Below are 19,112 nucleotides of genomic sequence, written 5' to 3' on the forward strand. Positions count from 1 at the left end.
CCTTCCAGCCCCTTCCAGTCCCTAAAGGGGCTCCAGGAAAGCTGGGGAGGGACTCTGGAGCAGGGAGGGGAGCCATGGGATGAGGGGGAAGGGTTTTCCACTGGAAGAGGGGAGATTGGGATGAGATCTGAGGAAGAAATTGTTTGCTGTGAGGGGGGTGAGCCCCTGGCCCAGGTTGCCCAGAGAAGCTGTGGCTGCCCCATCCCTGGAGGGGTTCAAGGCCAGGTTGGCCGGGGCTTGGAGCAACCTGGGCTGGTGGGAGGTGTCCCTGCCCAGGGCAGGGGGGTTGCAACTGGATGGGCTTTAAGGTTCCTTCCAACCCGAACCACTCTGTGATTCTATGAGGAAAGGGGCCGGGGGGCTGAGGTTATCACGGAAGGGGGTGAGGGAAGAACCGAAGCCAGCCGCCGCGGAGATGAGGGGAAGGGGCTGCGGGAAGATCCAAACCAAGGGGCCGGGGAAAACCCTGAGGTGAGGGATGAGGCAGATGGCGCTGAGGGGAGGGCGGGCAGGGCGGCCGCAGGCCGGTGCCGGCGCGGCGGTGACCCGCGGGAAGAGGAAAGCGGCGGGCGCGGCCGCGCTCTCTTTCCGGTTCAGTTTTCACTTTCTGTTTTTTTCCGTGTCCCCCCCCCCCCCTCCCCAAGCTGCTACCGCCGCCCTGCCCCCGGCCCTGCCTTCCCGCCCAACCCACCCGCCTCCGTCCCGCCGCGGCGCCCTTTTCACTTCCTGGGGCCGGCGGATGGCGGCGGTCCGCTGTTCGCCCGCCCCGCGTCGCCTGAGCCTGCCGGCCCGCCCGGCCCGGTAGCGCCGCACCCTCCCGGGGCCCCGCCGGGAGCGGAGCCGCGCCGAGGGCCGGGCCGGGCGGCATGTGGGCGGCGTGAGGGCCGGCGCGGCGGGGAACGGCGAGGAAGGAGGCTCGGCCATGGGGGAGCGGCGGGCCGAGGAGACCGGCGGGCCGGGCACGGGTGAGCGGGGCCGGGGGAGGGCGGGCGGTGACCGAGACGTGGGGAGGGCGGCCGGCTCCATCCCACCCTTCGTCTAGGGAGGAGAGGCCGAAGCCGGCTTTGCCCCGCTTTGCCCCCAGAGCCGGGGCTGCCAGGCTCCATGAGGACCCGCTCCTCGCCGGGTGAGGGGGAGCAGCCCCCCGGCCGGGGCTGGAGGCACCTGCCTTGCGGCCTTCGATAACCTACAAAGCAGCTTTTTTTTTTTTTTCTAAAATGTTATTTAATTTTGGCTGGCTCGCCGGTGACACGTTGGCTTTTCCAGGCTCCCGGTAGCTGACCATGTGCATCTGGGAAAGCCGCCGTTTTGTGGACGCACACACACCTTTGGTCTGTCCTTGGGGAGCCGTGCTGCTCAATGCAGGTGTCCTTCAGGAGCGGGATATGGAAATACAAACAGATGGGCTGCGTGCTGCTCCCGTCCGGGGACCGGCATGGGGAGCTGAAGGCTGGAAGGCCTCTTTGCTCCCCCTTTGGAGCAACTGCACTGCCCTACGGGGCTGGAAATTGGCCTTAGAGAAGGGGGAAAAATGTGTGGTTTTGGGTGTTTTTTTTTTTTTTCGGGTCCCACACAGTTCTGCTCTGAGGTTGTCCTGAAACAAATTGTCCCACAGAGGCTTGGGTAGGAGCAGGGCTTGCCGAGCTGTAGGTCTGCATTCCTTACGGGGGGATAATCTGGGATAGATGAAGCAAGCAGGAGCATGGATGGCATGGAAATAGTTGTAAAACATGGGAACAAAGGTGTTTTGTTGGGTTTTTTTGTTTGTTTGTTTTTTCCAAAAGATGTGCAAGAAAGCCTGCCTGGCCCAGAAGAATCAGTAGCCCGGCAGTTTGGTGCTCATTGTGGATGCAGGAGACACTGGGTGAAGCTCTGTTTTGTGGGGGATTCAAGTCAGAACGTTTGCCTCATGGTTTTACCCCAAGTGTTTAGTCAACGTGGATTTTTCATAGTGCTGCTCCATAGATCTCGTTACGGTGCTTGTAGGAGGTAACGAACTGGTAACGAACAGCGAGACAAACATAGGGCTATGCTGGCACTAGCTGGCCTGTGGTTGAGTCTGGAAATTACTGGTCTGCACTTGAACGAATTTTTAGATATAGTGTGTGTGATCAAGAAAATGATTTCACGGAAATTGCTGTTTTCCAATAGAAAAATATTTTTGCTGGCGGATTCCCTATCTGCTCTGATAAGAGGTGTAAGTACTCGCCTAGGACCAGAGACTGTATTACTCGGCTCTGAAACTGGTTTTGCATACTAGTTTGGTCTATTTTTAGTGTTCCTGTTAAACCTGGCATTTTTGGCAGTAGCGGAGCTAGCTTGTGTTCCCCATTCCCAGATACTCACCTCCACTACCCCCTAGCATCCAAATCCTGTCTGACTTCTTTGTGGAGCCGTGCAGCAATCCAGATTGCTGAACCTATCTGGATTAAAAATAGCCTCTTTTACTTTATTTTCTGCTGCAGTTTGCTGATTTTCGTCATTACACAACCCCAGCTGTGCCAGGAGGGGAAGAGAAGGAACATCGGGGCAAGGGTTTGCATAGGTCACTGTAGCCACCCACCGAAATGCGTATGGGATTACAACTGTGGTGGAATGGGCTGGTTTTATTACATGAAATACGTTTATCGGTCACTCTGGCACCCGCCAAAGTGACCAGCTGCTTATTTGTGGTTAGAATCGCTTTGAGACAAGGAAGTGAAATGTTTATTATTTTGGGTAAAATCTGGTTTTGCACAGTTTGTCTTTTTTGGGGGGGAGGGGGGATGATGATGAAATAACTACCCACTAGTTCTGATGGGGTGTTTGGAGTCGGCGCGCGTGGGGATTTTGGTACTTGGCTTTGGTTCTGTTTTTATTTGAAACTATAAGTGTGTCTTGGTAATTTCCGTGGTCAAAGGGTCCACAGAAAGCATGTGGTTAGAGCTCCATTGCCTTATCAAGCAGAACAAGTAGACGGGGGAAAGAAAGTCAATGCTGAAAGGAGAGCATCTGTAGTAAGAGCAAAAGTAACGCGACAGAACAAGCCTAAGGAAGGATATATCCCTGTTTGGGAGGTTTTCAGGATTGCTCAAAGGCAAAAGGAGTAAGTAACCAGCAGCCTGGAGGAATGGAGCTGCAGGATTTCAGGCAGGGGAACTGTATGCCCACTTTCTCCATCTGCAAAGTTGTTTGGTTTTTTTGGTTTGTTTTTTTTTTTTGTTTCCCAAATGGGGGAGCTTTGCCTTGGGGAGGTTGTTTTTAACACGTGAAGCGTTGCTGGTGCTCTCACAAGGCTGCCTGTGTGTCAGGAGACCCTGGACATTGCTGCAGTGCGTGCAGTCGCCTTGATGGTGCATGGGCTTTAGATCTAGGACACCCCCAATTGCTGATTTTTCGGGGTTTCGCGAAGCAGCAGGCAAACTCCAGCTCACGAGGCGGCAGGCTGATGTTTCTTGGGAGGGCTGGATGTTTCTCTGCGGGCGCTGTGTGGTTGGCTGGGTTTAAGGTGTGAGTTTCAATCTACCATCTGTGGGCTGCATGCAAGGGATCCGTGAAACATAAACCTAGCGAAGGCAAGCCTCTCATCAGCGGGGTTTTAGTTTGCTGTGCACGAGTCTACGCTCTCCCACGAGGTCAAAGCACGTCAAGTCTGACTGTCTTAGGCCATCGGGCTACTGCAATAGCAGGGAGAATCACTTGGCTGGCTGGTTTTGCAAAGAAAGGGTTTTCTTTAGTTGTTGAAGTGCTAAAATGCCTGTGCTGGTGCTACATTTGGGAAGAGTCAATGCAGACACCTGCAGCTGAGTGAATCCACAACAGGTGGCAACGCTGTATAAGATGATACAAGAGGGGAGCTATGGGAGGATGGGGCTTTGAGGAGCACCTGATGAGATGAAGGGCAGCCACAACTGCCCGTGCAGTGAATTAATGAGGGAAAACCTTTAATAATCACATTCTTGATTACATGAGGAGCTGAAAGTAACAGGAGGGAAGCTATAAAATCAATGAAATATTACCTGGAAGGTTTCTCTGGTGTAGAACTCCTACTCTGAGTAGAATTTTTTCACCAGTATCAGAGTGGGGCAGCTGTGGCTTTGCCCAGCCAAGGATGGGGACTCCCACCTCTCTGCGACCTGGCCTAAGGCTGCATCACGCTCCAGGAGAAAAATTTCATCCTCTCATCCAGTCTGAACCTCTCAAGGTGCAACTTGAGGTGTTTCCCCTTAATTTTTCCATCTGCTGGTGCCACAAGAGAGGCTCCATCATCTCTGTGACTCTCCATCAGGGAGTTGTGGGCTGCAGTCGGATCTCCTTAGCTTTTCTCCCCAAGACCAAGCAAATCCAGCTCACTTGCTGCCTACGTAGTTATGTGTGGTCTTGTTGGGTCTGCCTTCTCTGGGTAGGAATTTGGGGCACAGTTTGAAACAACCAGGTTTGTTGAAATGTCTTATGACACAGGGGTTTTTTACGTAGTGTAGGAACATAACCTTCTCTACCTGTGAGGAAATTAATAATGTTTTCTCCCCAGCCAAGCAGATGCATTCAGGTGCGGCTCAGATTAAATCTGTGTTGTCAGAGCTGAAGTGCAGCTGTCTGTGTAACGGTTGCCTGTCCTCTGGGCAGAGTGGTAGCTCTCTTGAGAAGGTGCCAGGGGTTCCCTGCATTGCCTGACTCCTAAAAGTGATCTAAATAAATACTGTCAGTCTCTGATATCGAGATGAAAAGCATTACAAAAGCTCCTGCAGCCTAGATATCTGCATTCACGGGCTACGTGATCCCAGAGGTAATTTACAATACAATCCAGCACCTGGGTTTTTCAGCTTAGCAGCAATCACCTTGTCTCACTACAGAAGAGTGTTTTAAATACATCAAACCAGGAGATTGCAAAAGGTACCATCTCACCCCAAACAGGGACACAACTCCCGGGTTTAAGGCCAAGGATGTTAATTTAGGAGAGTGGAGCTGCATCAGCCTGTGTACTTTTTTCAGCTAATTGCACAGGTTAGAGAGCCATGCCATCCAGAATTTCCCCCCTGCCCGTCAATTTGAATGCTCAGTTTTCCTGGGGGAAAATAGCTCCACAGTTACAAGAGCTCTTGAACCTCCACGTGAGCCAACCGCTCTCTTTCTGAGAGTACGAGGAAACATCTGCTGCAGAGAGATGGTTTGTAATGATCTGTTACGATGATTTACTTGCAGGAAGCCTGTAGCAGTTGCAGGATAATTGACTCAAGAAGTTTCTGGTCTTGCCCATGAAAGCACCGCATAGAGAAAGAGATGCTTCCTACCACGGTCGTGCTAATGTGGCACTGCACATCCATCATCTGGTGTCGGCCTGGCTCCACGCACATTGGACTAGGGCTAAAACCTTGTGCTGTTTTCATGGGCTGTCCCATCGTGGCTGCTTAGGGAAAAGCATGTGAACAGGACAAAGGTACAGCGCTCTTTCTCTGAAAACTCCTGTCAACTGTGCAGGTTTGTGCCTCAGGGGCTTCCTGGGGAAGGGCTGGAATCCTTGTATTCAATGGAATGTTTTCCCCGCAAATCTGTCCAGTTGATCTTTGAACTGGTCTGCAGTAACCCATGGTGAGAGCTCCAGAAAACGCTGCTTGTTATCAGAGCCCTTCCTGGCTCTGCCAGACAGTCCTGTGCTGCCTTTTCCATCCCTGGTGGGAAGGCTTTTCCCCTTTCATTTGCCAGCAGACTCGCTCCTCGTCTCTGCAAACGGGTGCCTCCATCAGCCCCGTTTAAGCCAGCGGTCTTATTTTGGCTGGACCATGAGCACAAGCCTGCCCTGGTAACCCATCCCATGCCCAACATCTGCCTCTGGTACATGTAATATCCCGGCTGTGTTGGCTTTGTTGTACATGGCTTAGATCAGATCCGTTACCTCATGGTGGGTTCAGCAAGCTGTGCTTATTAGCAGCCTGACAAATACAAGGTTAGAATAGTTGTCTGTGTCTCCAAGTGGAAGAAACGGGAACGGAAAAGGCGAGAAAGTGAAAGAAAAAGATGCTGGGAAGTAGCAAAGCTGTAGAAGTAGGTGATAACAGCAGGAGCAGCAAGGAACAAGGCACTTGTCTGGTGTAGGAGAGTGTATCTTGAGATCGAAAGGCTTTGGAGAACCCACACTAAAACACAAGAGAACCCCTGAGAGGCTTGAATATGCCAAGGCAAATAATTTTCTGCTTCGGTGCCATGCTAACCATGCCCTGGACCGGTCTCCGTGGGCATAGGACACCTGCGCCATGGGGAGGGTAGCTCTGCCGTGCTGTGCTGTGCGGTCTCTGGGGTCTGCCTTGGTGATCAGTTTGTAAATACATCTAATATCAGCTAACCGTGTGAGTGGTCTGTGCTACATCTCCTTGCCTGATTCCTCCTGGAGAGTAAATGTAAGCTTAGTTTACATCACGTCGTTAACTGGAAATACTTCACAACAGTGAGAAGCATCCGCTGTAGTCAACGTCTTGTTACTTTGCAGGCGTGACACCTTCCTGCTCCTAGACATTTGTGGGAGATGGTGATTTGGGGCTTTGTTTGGCTTAATTTAGCTCAGTGTTTGGTTTAAACCGAAAGAGGAAAGGGACTTCTGTGCTTCAGCAGTAATGAGCCAAGACTTGTGCAGCCCAACTTTTATAACAGGTCATGGTCACGACTTGCGTGGGTGACCCGACTCGCACGTCGGTAAAGATCGTGACTGTGGGGTTCTCGGGATTCTGCAGTACAGAAGGACACCGAGGTTCTGGGTTTCTGAGAATTTCTTTATTACAAATTGCTACAAAACTGCTATTAGTAAAAACAAATATATATGTATATAAATATACACAAGTCACTATACTAGGAAAGCGAGTGTGTGTGTGTATATATATATAACAAGAGCAAAGCAAATATCTGTATATTACAAGTTATTACAGAATTGTAGCTAGCAAAGCAAGTATATACTTAACGACCCTTTACCTATGTGTGCAGCTATAAATATATTACGTGAGGTGTCACCAATGTGGCACTCGCCAAACTGCTCCCAGGAGTGGGGCCAATCGGTGACTTCAAAGATGATCCGTGTCACCAAGTCCTGAGTCAGCCAGGTGTCCCTGGTGAGGGTCTGGTCTGCCTGGGAGATCTCATACATGGAAGTTCTTGCAGAGAAGCTCATTTTGGGTAGGTAGTGAGTTACTTTTTGTACTTCTTTGGTGTAGATACTGAAGTGGGCATAGGACATCAGTTCCCAAAGTAGTTGTTGCTGACATCTGCTTCCATGGAAGGTCGGGTCCTTATCTCAGTTTCTTTGTCCTGCCAACTGCTCCCCATCAAGGAGGTTTTTGGCTGAGCTTATCAGGGATGTCTCAGGCCTCCTGGACAAAGAGACATCCTTCTTTGTCAGTATGTTTACCAGGTCACCTGCTCCATCAGCAGGCTGTAGCTAAAAGAATCATAGAATCATCCATAGAATAGTTTGGGTTGGAAGGTCCCATTAAAAGGCCATCTAGTCCAACCTCCCCTGCCATGAGCAGGGACATCTTCAACTACAGAGAAGTTCAGAGCCCCGTCCAACCTGACCTTGAATGTGTCCAGGGATAGGTTATCTACCACTTCTCTGGGCAACCTGGGCCAGTGTTTCACCACCCGCATTGTAAAAAATTTCTTCCTTATATCTAGTCTGAATCTCCCCTCTTTTAGTTTAAAGCCATTACCCCTTGTCCTGTTGCACCAGGCCCTGCTAAAAAGTTTGTCCCCATCTTTCCTGGAGCCCCATTAGGGACTGGAAGGGGCTGGAAGGTCTTCCCGGAGCCTTCTCTTCTCCAGGCTGAACCCCCCCAGCTCCCTCAGCCTGTCCCCACAGCAGAGGGGCTCCAGCCCTCCCAGCATCTCCGGGGCCTCCTCTGGCCCCGCTCCAACAGCTCCGTGTCTCTCCTGTGCTGAGGGCCCCAGGGCTGGCTGCAGTAAAGGAGATTTGCAGGTAAATAGCTGGTCAAGCGTGTAGTACTGTGGGTTTTACAATGCCGAGTTAAAAGGGACAGTTCATATAATTGTCGTAATAATTACTGCGTGCTAGAAATTATTAGAAAGCAAAAGAGTGAGAGCAGCAAAATCAGGATGGGAGATTGTAAAAAGAAGAGAGAAAGTGGACTTCAGCACAGCCGAAGAAGTTGGGAGGATGATCTTAAGGATCATGCTGGTAGAACATGAACTGTTGATGGCACAAAGTGGCATGTGGTGGTGCCGGAACTGACACTGCCAGTGACGCCTGTTGTTACAGCTTATACTAACGATGGGACCAAGCCAGGAAAATGGGGGAAATCCTGGGTGAAGAGGGGCAAGATGGAGAAGGGCTGTGGGAAGGGACCGCGCAGGAGCAGCTGTGCCGAGGGACAGGTCAGAAGCCCCGTAGGTGAGCAGCGTGGCTGTGTTCAGTGTGTATTGACCACGCTAAATTGCAGACTTGTGGAGATTTGACAGCATTCAAGTGTCTGCAGCAAGTGCTACTAAAATTTTAAGGTAAAAAAAAAAACAAAAACCAAAAAGAAAGACTGTGAAGGAAAGCAAACCTGTTTCTCTGTAGAAGCCTGTACAAGTAAGTGGTTCGAAAGCCGTGGGTTTTCCTCCTGGGCTGACTTTGGAAGTCTCTGCGTGGTGAGGCCATCCAGAGGTCACATGAAAATGGATGAGCCAACAGAGGATCCTGTTTTTTGGGAATTATGTGTCTCTTGGCCTTGGCTGTCCCTCCTGACAGGCATCCAGCACCTGCAGGAGCCCGGAATTGGAAAGGGGAGCAAAGGGGTGCAGCTCCCGGGAGGCGTATGGGCCGTGCGTGTCTGCCAGTGGGGCACGTCCACGCAGGCTGGCCTTAGCCAGCGCTTTGCAGAGGACAAAATGGAGTACATTGAGACGTTTGCAGGCGTGATCAGGGAGGAAAGGTCAAAGGAGCTGGCTTTCAGTCTAGAAAAGGAGGAGGAAGCGGTAGGTTAGCAGCCTTCCAAGGAATGCAAGGCTCTTGGGGTATGACTTCTGCACAGCCGCAGCACGAGGGAAAGATCAGCCTTACTTGCAGCGTTGGCAACTGATGTTAATAGCTGCAAAGGCGACTGGTTTTTCCTCCCGTGCTGTCAGGGTTGGAAATCACCAGGACAGGCTGTGAATCCCCTCCCCAGGGATTTCAGAGCATGGACAACCCCGGCATGGATTCAGCTGGGCCCTGCTGGTGCAGGGCGGTGCTGGGTTTCTCCAGCTCTTCTCCAGCCATCAGTCCCACAACACGTCTCTGCTGTCCCACCAGCCCCCTGTGGGAAGTCAGTCCTGTTTTCAGGATGCTTCGTGGTGGTAGTGGCACAGCTTTGCTCAGAGGGGAACAGCCACTTTCACTTTTACTTCTGGTTTAGGCGCTTTCACTTTTGCCTCCTCGCAGCCTGCGCAGAGACCGTCAAGGGCCTTCCGCTTCTGCAAGCGAAACCTGGATGTGTCAGGGTTTTCTATGTATTTGTGTGAGTGCAGACCCTTCCTTAGGGTGGGAACGGATCTGAAAGGGGAGCTGAGGGTCACAGCAAGCTGCTGGACTCGGGGTCACGCTCTATGATTGTTTCGTCTCATGTATTTATGTATTACTTGGCAATTTTTCCCCCCGCTCCCCCCTTTTAGACTTTCATTTTTACGCTGCAGCTGAATTTGTAGGGAAGAACAAATGTTAGAGTTACCTGCAAAATTGCTGTTTATGTTGCATTTCCAAGAGCTTCCCAGGCTTTTTTTTTTTTTTTAAAGCTCGTAGCTTTTACCCCTGAAAGATACTGAATATCCAGTGCTTTTGCTGATTTAACACCCTGCGCCCTCAATATATGTTCTGCAGCCAGTGGGGTTTTTAATCCCGTAATCTCTCTTTGTCAACTCGGTGTCTCTCACGCTCAGCAGAGCTCTAAGCTGGGATGTAATTCCCTGATCTGATTTCTGTGGGGAACCTGAACTCCCTGACTGCTTCTTTGAGACCCACAGGATGCGAGAGACACAAAGCAAAATGAAAGACACGTGAGGAAAAAAAGTGAGCAAACTTAACATCCCTTCCTATCCTCATTAGGTTCAAAGAGATAAAACAGTAATACTGAGAGAGCGAGCTGGAAGACCTCTTTATTTTTAAGTTTTGTGTGCACGAGAGCCAAGTTGTGTTCACCTGCTTTTTTTACTGCTTCTAGTGATCAGAGAGGCATCACCTGAAAGTGGGAGGTTTAAAAAAGTGAATACAAGAGGGCACCCCCAGAGCGGGATTGAGAGAGGCGAAAGTACCTTTAAAGACTTCCCCTTTCTGTGCTCCCAATTTCCATTCCCACCATATGGGCTTTTCTTAGAACCGTTTTTAGATCCCCCCGCTCTTTGCCGTGTCCGGATTTGTCTTTTGCATGGCACAAAGCAGACGCTGTCTCCCTTCCCCTGTTAAGCCCCGTAGTGCAAACTGGCTCAACTGGCTGAGAGCAGTGTAGCTAAATGAGTACAATACGTGCAATCTGAACTGGTATTTTTCCTGTTCTTTATATTAGGTCCTTCTTTGGCCTTGAGTAATTTGAGAGGAATAACAAGATTTGTGACATAGGGAATGACCGTGTCTTTTCTTCTTTTTAATTGAGGGGAGGAAAAGAAAAAAGACAATTAAAACTTGCTCTTTAAAAATAGGAGTCAAAACCCCAAGTAGGTTGCAGGGTGACAACAGATCCTATCTTGCTCATCGCCAAAGGAACGTGGGCCTTTCTGCTTTAGAGGTTAAAAATGAGAACTTACCTATTTGTCCTCAAAATTTCGGTGAGGTTTTTCTTAAACAGAGGCCAGCGTGCAAAACCTGCTCTTCATGTGGAGTTCAGTGGTTGTACATTTCCTTCCTTATTGATGACTGCTTTGTTTTCTAAAGTTAATGGGTCAGAAGAAATAAACCTTTTCAATATGTCTATGTTGCAAACTCAGCTGGGGATTTGAAATCTCATAGCTCATGAATCACCACCAGTAATAAAGGTAAAGGTTTTTAAATGTGCAACAGAGACTGAGCCCAGTATTTCCTGTGTTTCTAAGTGGCTGCTTTATTTAATATTTGGATTTTAACAGCTGCAAGAGCACAAGTACCGCAGGGCTTTCCTTTGTTTCTGTGTCAGTATTTAATTTGTCAACTGCTTTGGGACCTCTTCTTGGTGGGATGCTGCTGGGAAGCGTTTTACTGAGATGTTTTCCTTTGGAGATGTCGAGAGAATTTCGGCTTCAAGAAAGCTCTGCCCGTTGAGGCTTTGAATCTGAGTTTGAGGTTTGCTCTTGTGGTATTGAAAAACCGCGTTCGCTCAAGACCTGAGGATCTTTGTAGTAAAACAAATAACCCCGAGAAACTGGGCATGCACCAAGACTTTTCCCTGCGTGCAGACATCAACTCTCACACCCTAAAGGAGATTGCAGTGAATCTAAGTAACTTTTTAGCAGAAGAGAAAACTCTGACCTGCTCAGAGAGCGTAAAGTTAATTTACCACCAGGCTTTGCTCCTAGCAGTTGCTAACAACTTCTTTTAAGGGAAAAACTTTAAGTGCTTACAAGGAAGCTCGTATTCTCCTGCCGAAGGGTGGTTTAACTTGCGGACAAAGACTCGGGGGTTGCGTGGCTGGAGGGGAGCTGCTGCTCCCAGTGGGAGCCACGGAGCTCCGTGGAGATCTGGGCTTGATAAATGAGGCCCGTGTGTGGCGAGTCACCCTCAGCTGCCACCCGCCTCTGCTGAGGCCCCCTACTCATCTGGGGGTGCCCAGAGTTAATATTTGCACCTGCTTTTCGCTTTCTTCCTCCAGGTTTTCATCCAGAGGCAGAAGAGTCAAGTTCCCTTTTGGAGACAGCGGTTTCGGTGCTGCAGAGCTCCTACTTGGACTCTACATCTCAGGACGGTTTTCAGTACAGCCAAGCAATTCTGGTGGAAAACGATGTTTTTCTAAGTGAGGTAAGGCCGGCGGGGGAGCAGGGTGTTGCTGGCAGCTAGGGAAGGGGTGGCATTTCTTTGGGAGCTGCAGACGTCTGTGAATGCTGGTTTATTGGCAAGTCTGTCTTTCCTTTGCAGCACATGGCTGATCTTTCTGCCTCTTAGAGCCCCGTTTGCAGTTCCTGACTGGAGGGAGCCTTTTCTTTGCTTTCTTGCCTGCCTTTCTTCCCAATCTGATTAGGGATAAAATGTCCTTTCAGCCAATGTTGCCAAACATTTAACAGCAATTCCTGGAGCAGGCCTTTGGGGCAGGTTGAAGTCCTGGTTTGATACCTAGCAGGAGACCTTTAATGTTATTGCACTTCTGCTGATTCAGAGCAAGGCAGATTTCCAAGTTGTGTTTCTTTTGTCTGCCCTCATACCTGTGCAGGCACCAGTTTTAACCCCGTTTCCCTTTCTCCAGCTGACCGGGGCCTGTACAAAACCACTTTTAAAATGCCTCATCCCTACAGTCCCACTGTCATCGGCACGGACGGCAGGCTGTCTCCTCTGGGGACTGGAGATGACCAGTCTGCTTGTTGTCATGAATTAAATAGGGCTTAGGCATTTTGGCTGCCTAAATCTGGGATGGTCACTGTGGGGCTGGATTAAAAAAAACTGGAAAAGGAGATATCAAGTCATTTGTTGATTTGCCTGTGAGTCCTAAAGCCAAAATAAGAAAAAGCAGTGATGAGATTGTTGTTTTCTTGTCTTCTAACCCTATTTAAAAAAATCCCATCCTTCTACAGCTTCTTTTATTAAAGCCCTAAAACATCATGGACTCGGATCCAGCTCTGTTTGCTCCCATGATGTTCTTCCTGTCTGTGCTGGGAATATGCTCTGCTTTAATTATCAGACAATAGAAATTGGAGTACTGTGTTATTTGGCTGTAGCCAAACCCTCTGAGCTGTAGACTCATAATAGCACCTGCCCTCTAGTCAAATAGTCTAGGCTGCCCTGCTCAGTGAAGAGAGAAAAAGAGACGTGCTTCCAAGCCCCTCCCCTTTGTAGGCATCTTCTCCATGTCTTCTGATGGTCATGGTTGGCTACTAAATGTGACACTCCACCAGCCCACATGCTGCTCAGAGAAACAAGCTCCCCAGTAGTTGATGGTGCGTGGCAAGCAGGGCAAGGTGGAATAAGGCTGGACTTCCCTGGGATGAGCAGAGTGACACTGTGGGGCTGGATGTCCCTGCTGTCCCTTGGAGGACATTGAACATGTTCTGCTGGGATCAAAGACAGATTCAGATGGACAGACAGATGCATGGACTGGGGGTCTTGTGGTGTACACATGCCTGGGGAGGGAATGATGTGCTGCCAGCTGCCCCGTACTGACCACGACTGGAGGTACTTGGGACACACTGTCATAGAATCATAGAATCATAGAATTGTTGAGGTTGGAAGGGACCTTTAAGATCATCGAGTCCAACCTTTAACCTACCCTGACAAGAGCCGCTTCTAAACCATGTCCCTAAGTGCCCCATCTACCCTTTTTTTAAACACCTCCAGGGATGGTGAATCCACCACCTCCCTGGGCAGCCTATTCCAATGTTTAATAACCCTTTCAGTGAAAAAATGTTTCCTAATATCTATTCTAAACCTCCCCTGACGTAACTTGAACCCGTTTCCCCTCGTCCTATCACTTGTCACCAGGGAGGAGAGGTCAGCCCCCATCTCTCTACAACCTCCTTTCAGGTAGAGGGTGATAAGGTCTCCCCTCAGCCTCCTCTTCTCCAGGCTCAACAACCCCAGCTCCTTCAGTCGTTCTTCATAAGGTTTGTCCTCCAAACCCCTCACCAGCTTTGTAGCCCTTCTCTGGACACGCTCCAACACCTCAATGTCCCTCTTGTAACGAGGGGCCCAAAACTGAACGCGGTACTCGAGGTGGGGCCTCACCAGTGCCGAGTACAGGGGGATGATCACTTCCCTAGTCCGGCTCACCACACTATTCCTGATACAGGCTAGGATGCTGTTGGCCTTCTTGGCCACCTGGGCACACTGCTGGCTCATATTCAGCCGGCTATCAACCAACACTCCCAAGTCCTTTTCTGTCGGGCTACTTTCGAGCCACTCTGCCCCAATCCTGTAGCGCTGCATGGGGTTGTTGTGACCCAAGTGCAGGACCCGGCACTTGGCCTTGTTGAACCTCATACCATTGGTCTCAGCCCATCGGTCCAGCCTGTCCAGATCCCTCTGCAGAGCCAGCCTACCCTCAAGCAGATCAACACGCCCGCCCAGTTTAGTGTCATCTGCGAACTTACTGAGGGTGCATTTGATCCCTTCATCCAGATCATTGATAAAGATATTAAAGAGAACCAGTGTCCTCACACCATGAACACCCGTCACTTGGCTCTGGCATGAACAGACTAGAACAAAGTGTTGTTGTGTCTTCTGCAGCTCAAAGCTTTTGCCCAAGCAAAGGAAGCCGCCGGGTACAGCCAGGAGGAGCTGGAGGAGACCTTTGCATTTCTCCTGTTTGATAATGAAGAAGAGGTAACCTGAAATGTTTATTCAGTTTAAGAAGTTTGATGCCAAGTGTCTGCACGTGTGCTCCGTCCCACCAAAGCCCAGCAGATCTGTTGACTGAAGCGTCCTGGCTCTCTGTACCCCGGTTACCAGTGCAATTACTGCTGTATAAATAGTCCAGAGCAAGTTCTGAAAGCTGCTTCTGGGAGGCTTTAGTGATGGATCTTAATTTGCATCTCTCCAGTCAATTACTATTTGAGATTTGGCTGCCTCCTTTGCCCTCTGCAGGGAGATAGAAAGAATCTCCCTTTGTCCCAGTGGATTTATGGTGAAGTTCAGACAGGTGAAACCTTTCAGGTACTCTCAGAAGAAAAAAGTGCCTTTGTGACAGAAGACAGGAGTTTGTCAGGTGGTTTTGGGCAAGTTCTGTTGGCTTTGCCAGCTACGTGGAGAGAGAGCTTGACACAGCTATTGGGAAAGTTATTCCTGCCCGTTTTTCACAGGGATGCTTTTCATTTTGTGAGAAGAGTTTGTCTACACAAGGATGTTCAGGAAATCTAGTGGGAATTCACTTGTAACGTGACTTAATGATGCCATGCTAAATCACTGTAGAGGTGGTTTTGTTCAGGATGAGAGTAGCCTGAATGCAATTTAGTTCTGTTCAGTTTGGATTGCGCTACGGCAAAATAAACCACTTCCAGTCTCAGTTTAGGTGCGGGAATTGTCCCGCTTCATTTTGGCTGTTTGAAATTTAGTACAGCCTTTGCCAAGTGACTGAGCTCCTTGTACAGACCCTAGGAAAGAAGCAGCTCTCCAGAGGACAGCTGGACCTTGTTTAATGCAGGCATCTAAAATCCTTGGGCTAAAATCACTCTCTGGAGGTGCCTCTACCTCTGTTGTTCAGAGAAGTCCAGCTGTCTAGTCTAAGCTAGGCTCTTGCCTTTTAGAGGCAGAAGTTAGGTGTGATGAGTGCCCCGTGTTGCTTGTAAAGGGACTGACTACAGTTTGGCTGGTTTGCTTGTATTTCTCACCCACAACGAGTCCAAACTTCGTCTGTTGTCACTCTTTGAACAATATGTATTTGGACTTTGCACACTTTGATGAATCTGCTTTCAGCATGGATTAAATCAAAGCTGATGAGATGCTCCCAAGGAAGTAATTGTGCCTATGGGAGAGTGAGCACAGAGTAGCAAATGTCCCTTGCTTTCATGCCAGCCCAGTTACATTTATTTTTCCACAAATTGTCCATGCGGATAAAGAAAGTGCAAAGTCCAGCCTTGCGCATGCAGTGATTTCTGGAGATGCTGGATTTTTTCCAAATTTTTCTAAGCTTTTGCTTCCACGGAGGTGTTTGTAACAACGCTTGATAAGTACGAGTAGTTAGTGTCTGAAACGACAAATTTTCTTCCTCTTGGTTCTTTCTGTGGACATTGTGTTCGGTTTTGTTTATACCGCGGGTGTTTTGGGACTGTAACAATCTGTAATTGACTTGCAGCATGTTTCCTGTTGCAAGTATTTTGTCAGCTGTTGTGCTACAGATTTCAGTAGCCGTATCCCTTATCTTTGAAAATAGGTGCTAAAAGAGGCTGTCTCTTCTTTTGAAGGCAAAAGAGGTGTGTCAGACAGGCCTCCGTGTAAACAGCAGTTCTATTTCCATGCTCGGTGACCCAGCAAAAGGTAAGATTGATTCAGAGGACCAAGAGACCTGTTTACTCTTCTGGGGATATCGACTCCTTTAAAAACAAAAGGAAAAGCCCAGACAGACTCCTGGTACTGCCTTGTTATGTACTGCAAAGATCCACAGAAACGCCCGTGTTTCTTACATGGGAAACGGCATTTGTTTGGATCGAGCAAGCAGCAGTGTTTTCCTTCTGCTCCCTCAACCAGATGAGGATGGGATCTTCCCCAGGGAATGTTATCGTCTCTTCACCTCTCCATTTCAGGCTTTTTCTCCCTTGTTAATAACAACCTTTGTCACCAAAGCGGCTTTTTGGCAGCTCTCCCCACTGGGTTGCGCTTCAGAGACTGTTTGCTGAGCTTTTGCCACCGGTCTTGTTAATAACCAGAGCAGATCGTGACGTGTCAAAGCCCCTTTCAGTCTGTGCTTGTTCCTTGCCCAGAGGTCTGGGGCCTCAAGACGTGCAGCGCAGGACACGTTACTGAAAGAAAACCTGCTGCCAGAAGCAGAATGCGTCCCAGTGCTCATCCCACGAGTCTTTGCAGGCCAAGACACCTAATTATTGAACAGTTAATGGCAGTGAATGCAAAACCAAGCAAGAACTTGTTATTTATCTGGGTGTATATCTTAGTCCTGATGGACTAAGATGAATATTATGGTGTGTCTCTTCGTAGCCCTTCCCCTGCCCAGTCCTTGTTTTCCCCTCATTTACTTCTCTACCCGTCTAGTCTACAAATACAAAGCAGGAGTAAAGACCCAACTCCCCCACCCCACAATAAATCAACATGTGATTTGGGCATGGAGAAAGGCTGGGAATAAGCCACGTCAGAGTGGGCCTTGCCACAAGGTGGAGGGTTTATCTTGGTTTCTGGGACAGTGAAGGGTCATAAAGGCAAAGGAAGCGGCCTGGGAGGGTCTATGCCATGCCATGGGCCTGCTGTCATGCCCCTGCAACGTGTGTTCCCCACGTATAAACATCCACGTTGTCTTTGCGTGACTCCACATTGAGCAAAGTACCTGCCCCACTTGCGGTCTGACCTGGAAGGCCTTCACCAGATCTTCCTGTAAGAGACAAGCTCTTGCTCGATATGTTTTCATGTAGTGTGTGGGCAAAACTGATGTTAGCTGGGCTACTTCTCCCAGGAGAAACCCAAGTTAACTCCCTTCCTGGAGTTGACCCTGAAACATATAATGCTGTTCCATGCCAGCAGTCAATAAAAGGAAAAGAGTTGTTTTGCAATCAGCTTTACTTGAGAGATGATTCATGTTATCTTGCATTGCTTTGTTTTCACAGGGGTTTATATTTCCAAGTATGCAGACTGTCTTCATCCAAGACCCTGGTATCATGGAAAATCAGGCTATATTGTCATTTTTAAGCTAATTAAGGTAAAATGCAAGTGTTTCTTTTGATGTGGGATGATTTTCAGAAGCCACTATACAGTGCAGGCAGTTTTAAAGATGACATTGATGCCTATAACTGTGGTGGGGTGTAAAATCAGCGCTGTTGAGAGCTCATCGGGATTTTTGGCTGTGGGATCTGTTAGGCTAGAAAGCAAGAGATCCGACTGGGCTTGACTGGTGGCCTGCAGGGCAGCAGAGAATGCAGAGGACCTTCCACATTCCACCGGTGACAACAGAAATTCCCCATAGGGTCACCTGAGCTCTCAGGCTTTTTGGGGGTTTGAGGGGGAAGCCCTAAGGTGGCTCAGATCACGGCCCCATTCTGTTCCTCCATGGTGCCGCTGTGGGCCCCTTTCTCCCCTCCCTGCTGTGTCCTGCTCTGTCGCTGGCACTGAAAACACGCTGCTCCCGTTCACTCTCCTGAGCAGTGCAGATTTGTCTGCTGTGCTGAACTTGGCCAAGTCGGGCCCTTGTGTTTGGAAAGACACAAACACGCACAACCCCCTCTCAAGTGGTGGGGAACGTGGGGCTGCCAGCAGCGCTCTCTATGGGGAAAAGGAGGATTCGGGAGTCTTTTGAAATAAGTTTCTGTGAACAATTATGTGTATTCTTCTTTTTCTTTCTTCTTTTTTCCTGTAAATTGTCCGACACAGGGGAAGGTCAAGGTGGTATCTGAAAATTACACAACCAGCTACACCTGCCCATCTCCTGGCTATGACTGCCACGTCGCCGTGAGCAGAAACAACACACCATCAAAGACCAGCCACTGCCAGGCCTTCGAGCAGAGCCAGGTATAGGTTTGGAACAGGACGGTGCAGACGGCTCACGTGTGGGCTGCAGGGGAATACAGCGCTGGCCTGGGTGCCTCGCTCATTCCTCACCTTGTTTTTTCATCTGTTTCCTTTCTCACCCCAGTATTACGTGTACGAAGTGTCCGATGGCAGCACTGCCGAGCGGCCCAGGCAGATCTGCCCGTACATAATCATCGCTTGCCAGTACAGGGAGCCGAAGGAAATGCCCGTCTTGGCTATAGAGAGCCTGTAAGCAACTCGCTGTTGTTTTAAAATACCCAGTCGCTTTTGGGGGCTGTTTTAATTCTTCCCATTGCTAAATATTCCTCTTTTTCTCCCTTTTCTCTAGACCTGAGCTTAATCACAAAGGTAGGAGCATCTGGTGGTTGTTTTTGTTTTATAAATGTACCTTTCTCTGTTTGCCCTCCTCTTCTGCTTTCCCTGAGCCGTTCTCCCTTTTGCCTGTAGCATTGTACTGTCCGTGGAGGGGGCAGCTCTCCATCCGGGGCCAGCTCTTGTGCAACATCGCCCTGAGGACCCCATACAGCTCCACAATTCCAGCCCAGCTGTAAGTTGCCGCTTTCTCTTCTTTCTGTGCAGTTTGTGGAGTGTGTAGCATTATAGTCACTCTTGCAAGTCGTTTTGGGATCGCCTTTGGGTGTCTATGTACCAGCGAAAGCCAGTTTTATCTCTCCTGCCCCATCCCTTCATTGATCAGCACCTTCTTGCGCTGTCGGGGCAAACATCGGTGTCAGGAAAATGGCGTTGGGCAGCAAGCGGTGGAGTGTCACAGCAACAGCTGGATGAGGACATGAGATCAGGCCCTGGCCCCAGG

At 49.5% G+C, this 19,112-nt stretch overlaps 1 protein-coding gene across 5 annotated transcripts in view; it reads left to right on the forward strand.

Annotated features, from left to right (window-relative positions):
• The first annotated feature begins 353 nt into the window (after positions 1 to 353).
• The window catches only part of TASOR2 (transcription activation suppressor family member 2), a 49,794-nt gene continuing 31,035 nt past the window's right edge, over positions 354 to 19,112 (forward strand). For 3 of the 5 annotated variants that reach the window (XM_054192988.1, XM_054193004.1, XM_054193013.1), the window contains exons 1-9: positions 703 to 965; positions 11,778 to 11,923; positions 14,339 to 14,434; positions 16,012 to 16,084; positions 17,380 to 17,471; positions 18,140 to 18,277; positions 18,402 to 18,526; positions 18,627 to 18,646; positions 18,746 to 18,845. In XM_054192988.1, coding sequence (XP_054048963.1) covers positions 923 to 965; positions 11,778 to 11,923; positions 14,339 to 14,434; positions 16,012 to 16,084; positions 17,380 to 17,471; positions 18,140 to 18,277; positions 18,402 to 18,526; positions 18,627 to 18,646; positions 18,746 to 18,845 — 833 coding nt within the window. In that variant the 5' untranslated portion in view covers positions 703 to 922. Of the gene's footprint in view, positions 472 to 702; positions 966 to 11,777; positions 11,924 to 14,338; positions 14,435 to 15,980; positions 16,085 to 17,379; positions 17,472 to 18,139; positions 18,278 to 18,401; positions 18,527 to 18,626; positions 18,647 to 18,745; positions 18,846 to 19,112 lie in introns of those variants that run through there. The other 2 variants (XM_054193021.1, XM_054192996.1) reach the window with 2 other exon arrangements.

Source organism: Rissa tridactyla, chromosome 1 (assembly GCF_028500815.1).
Source record: "Rissa tridactyla isolate bRisTri1 chromosome 1, bRisTri1.patW.cur.20221130, whole genome shotgun sequence".
Taxonomy (NCBI): Eukaryota; Metazoa; Chordata; class Aves; order Charadriiformes; family Laridae; genus Rissa; species Rissa tridactyla.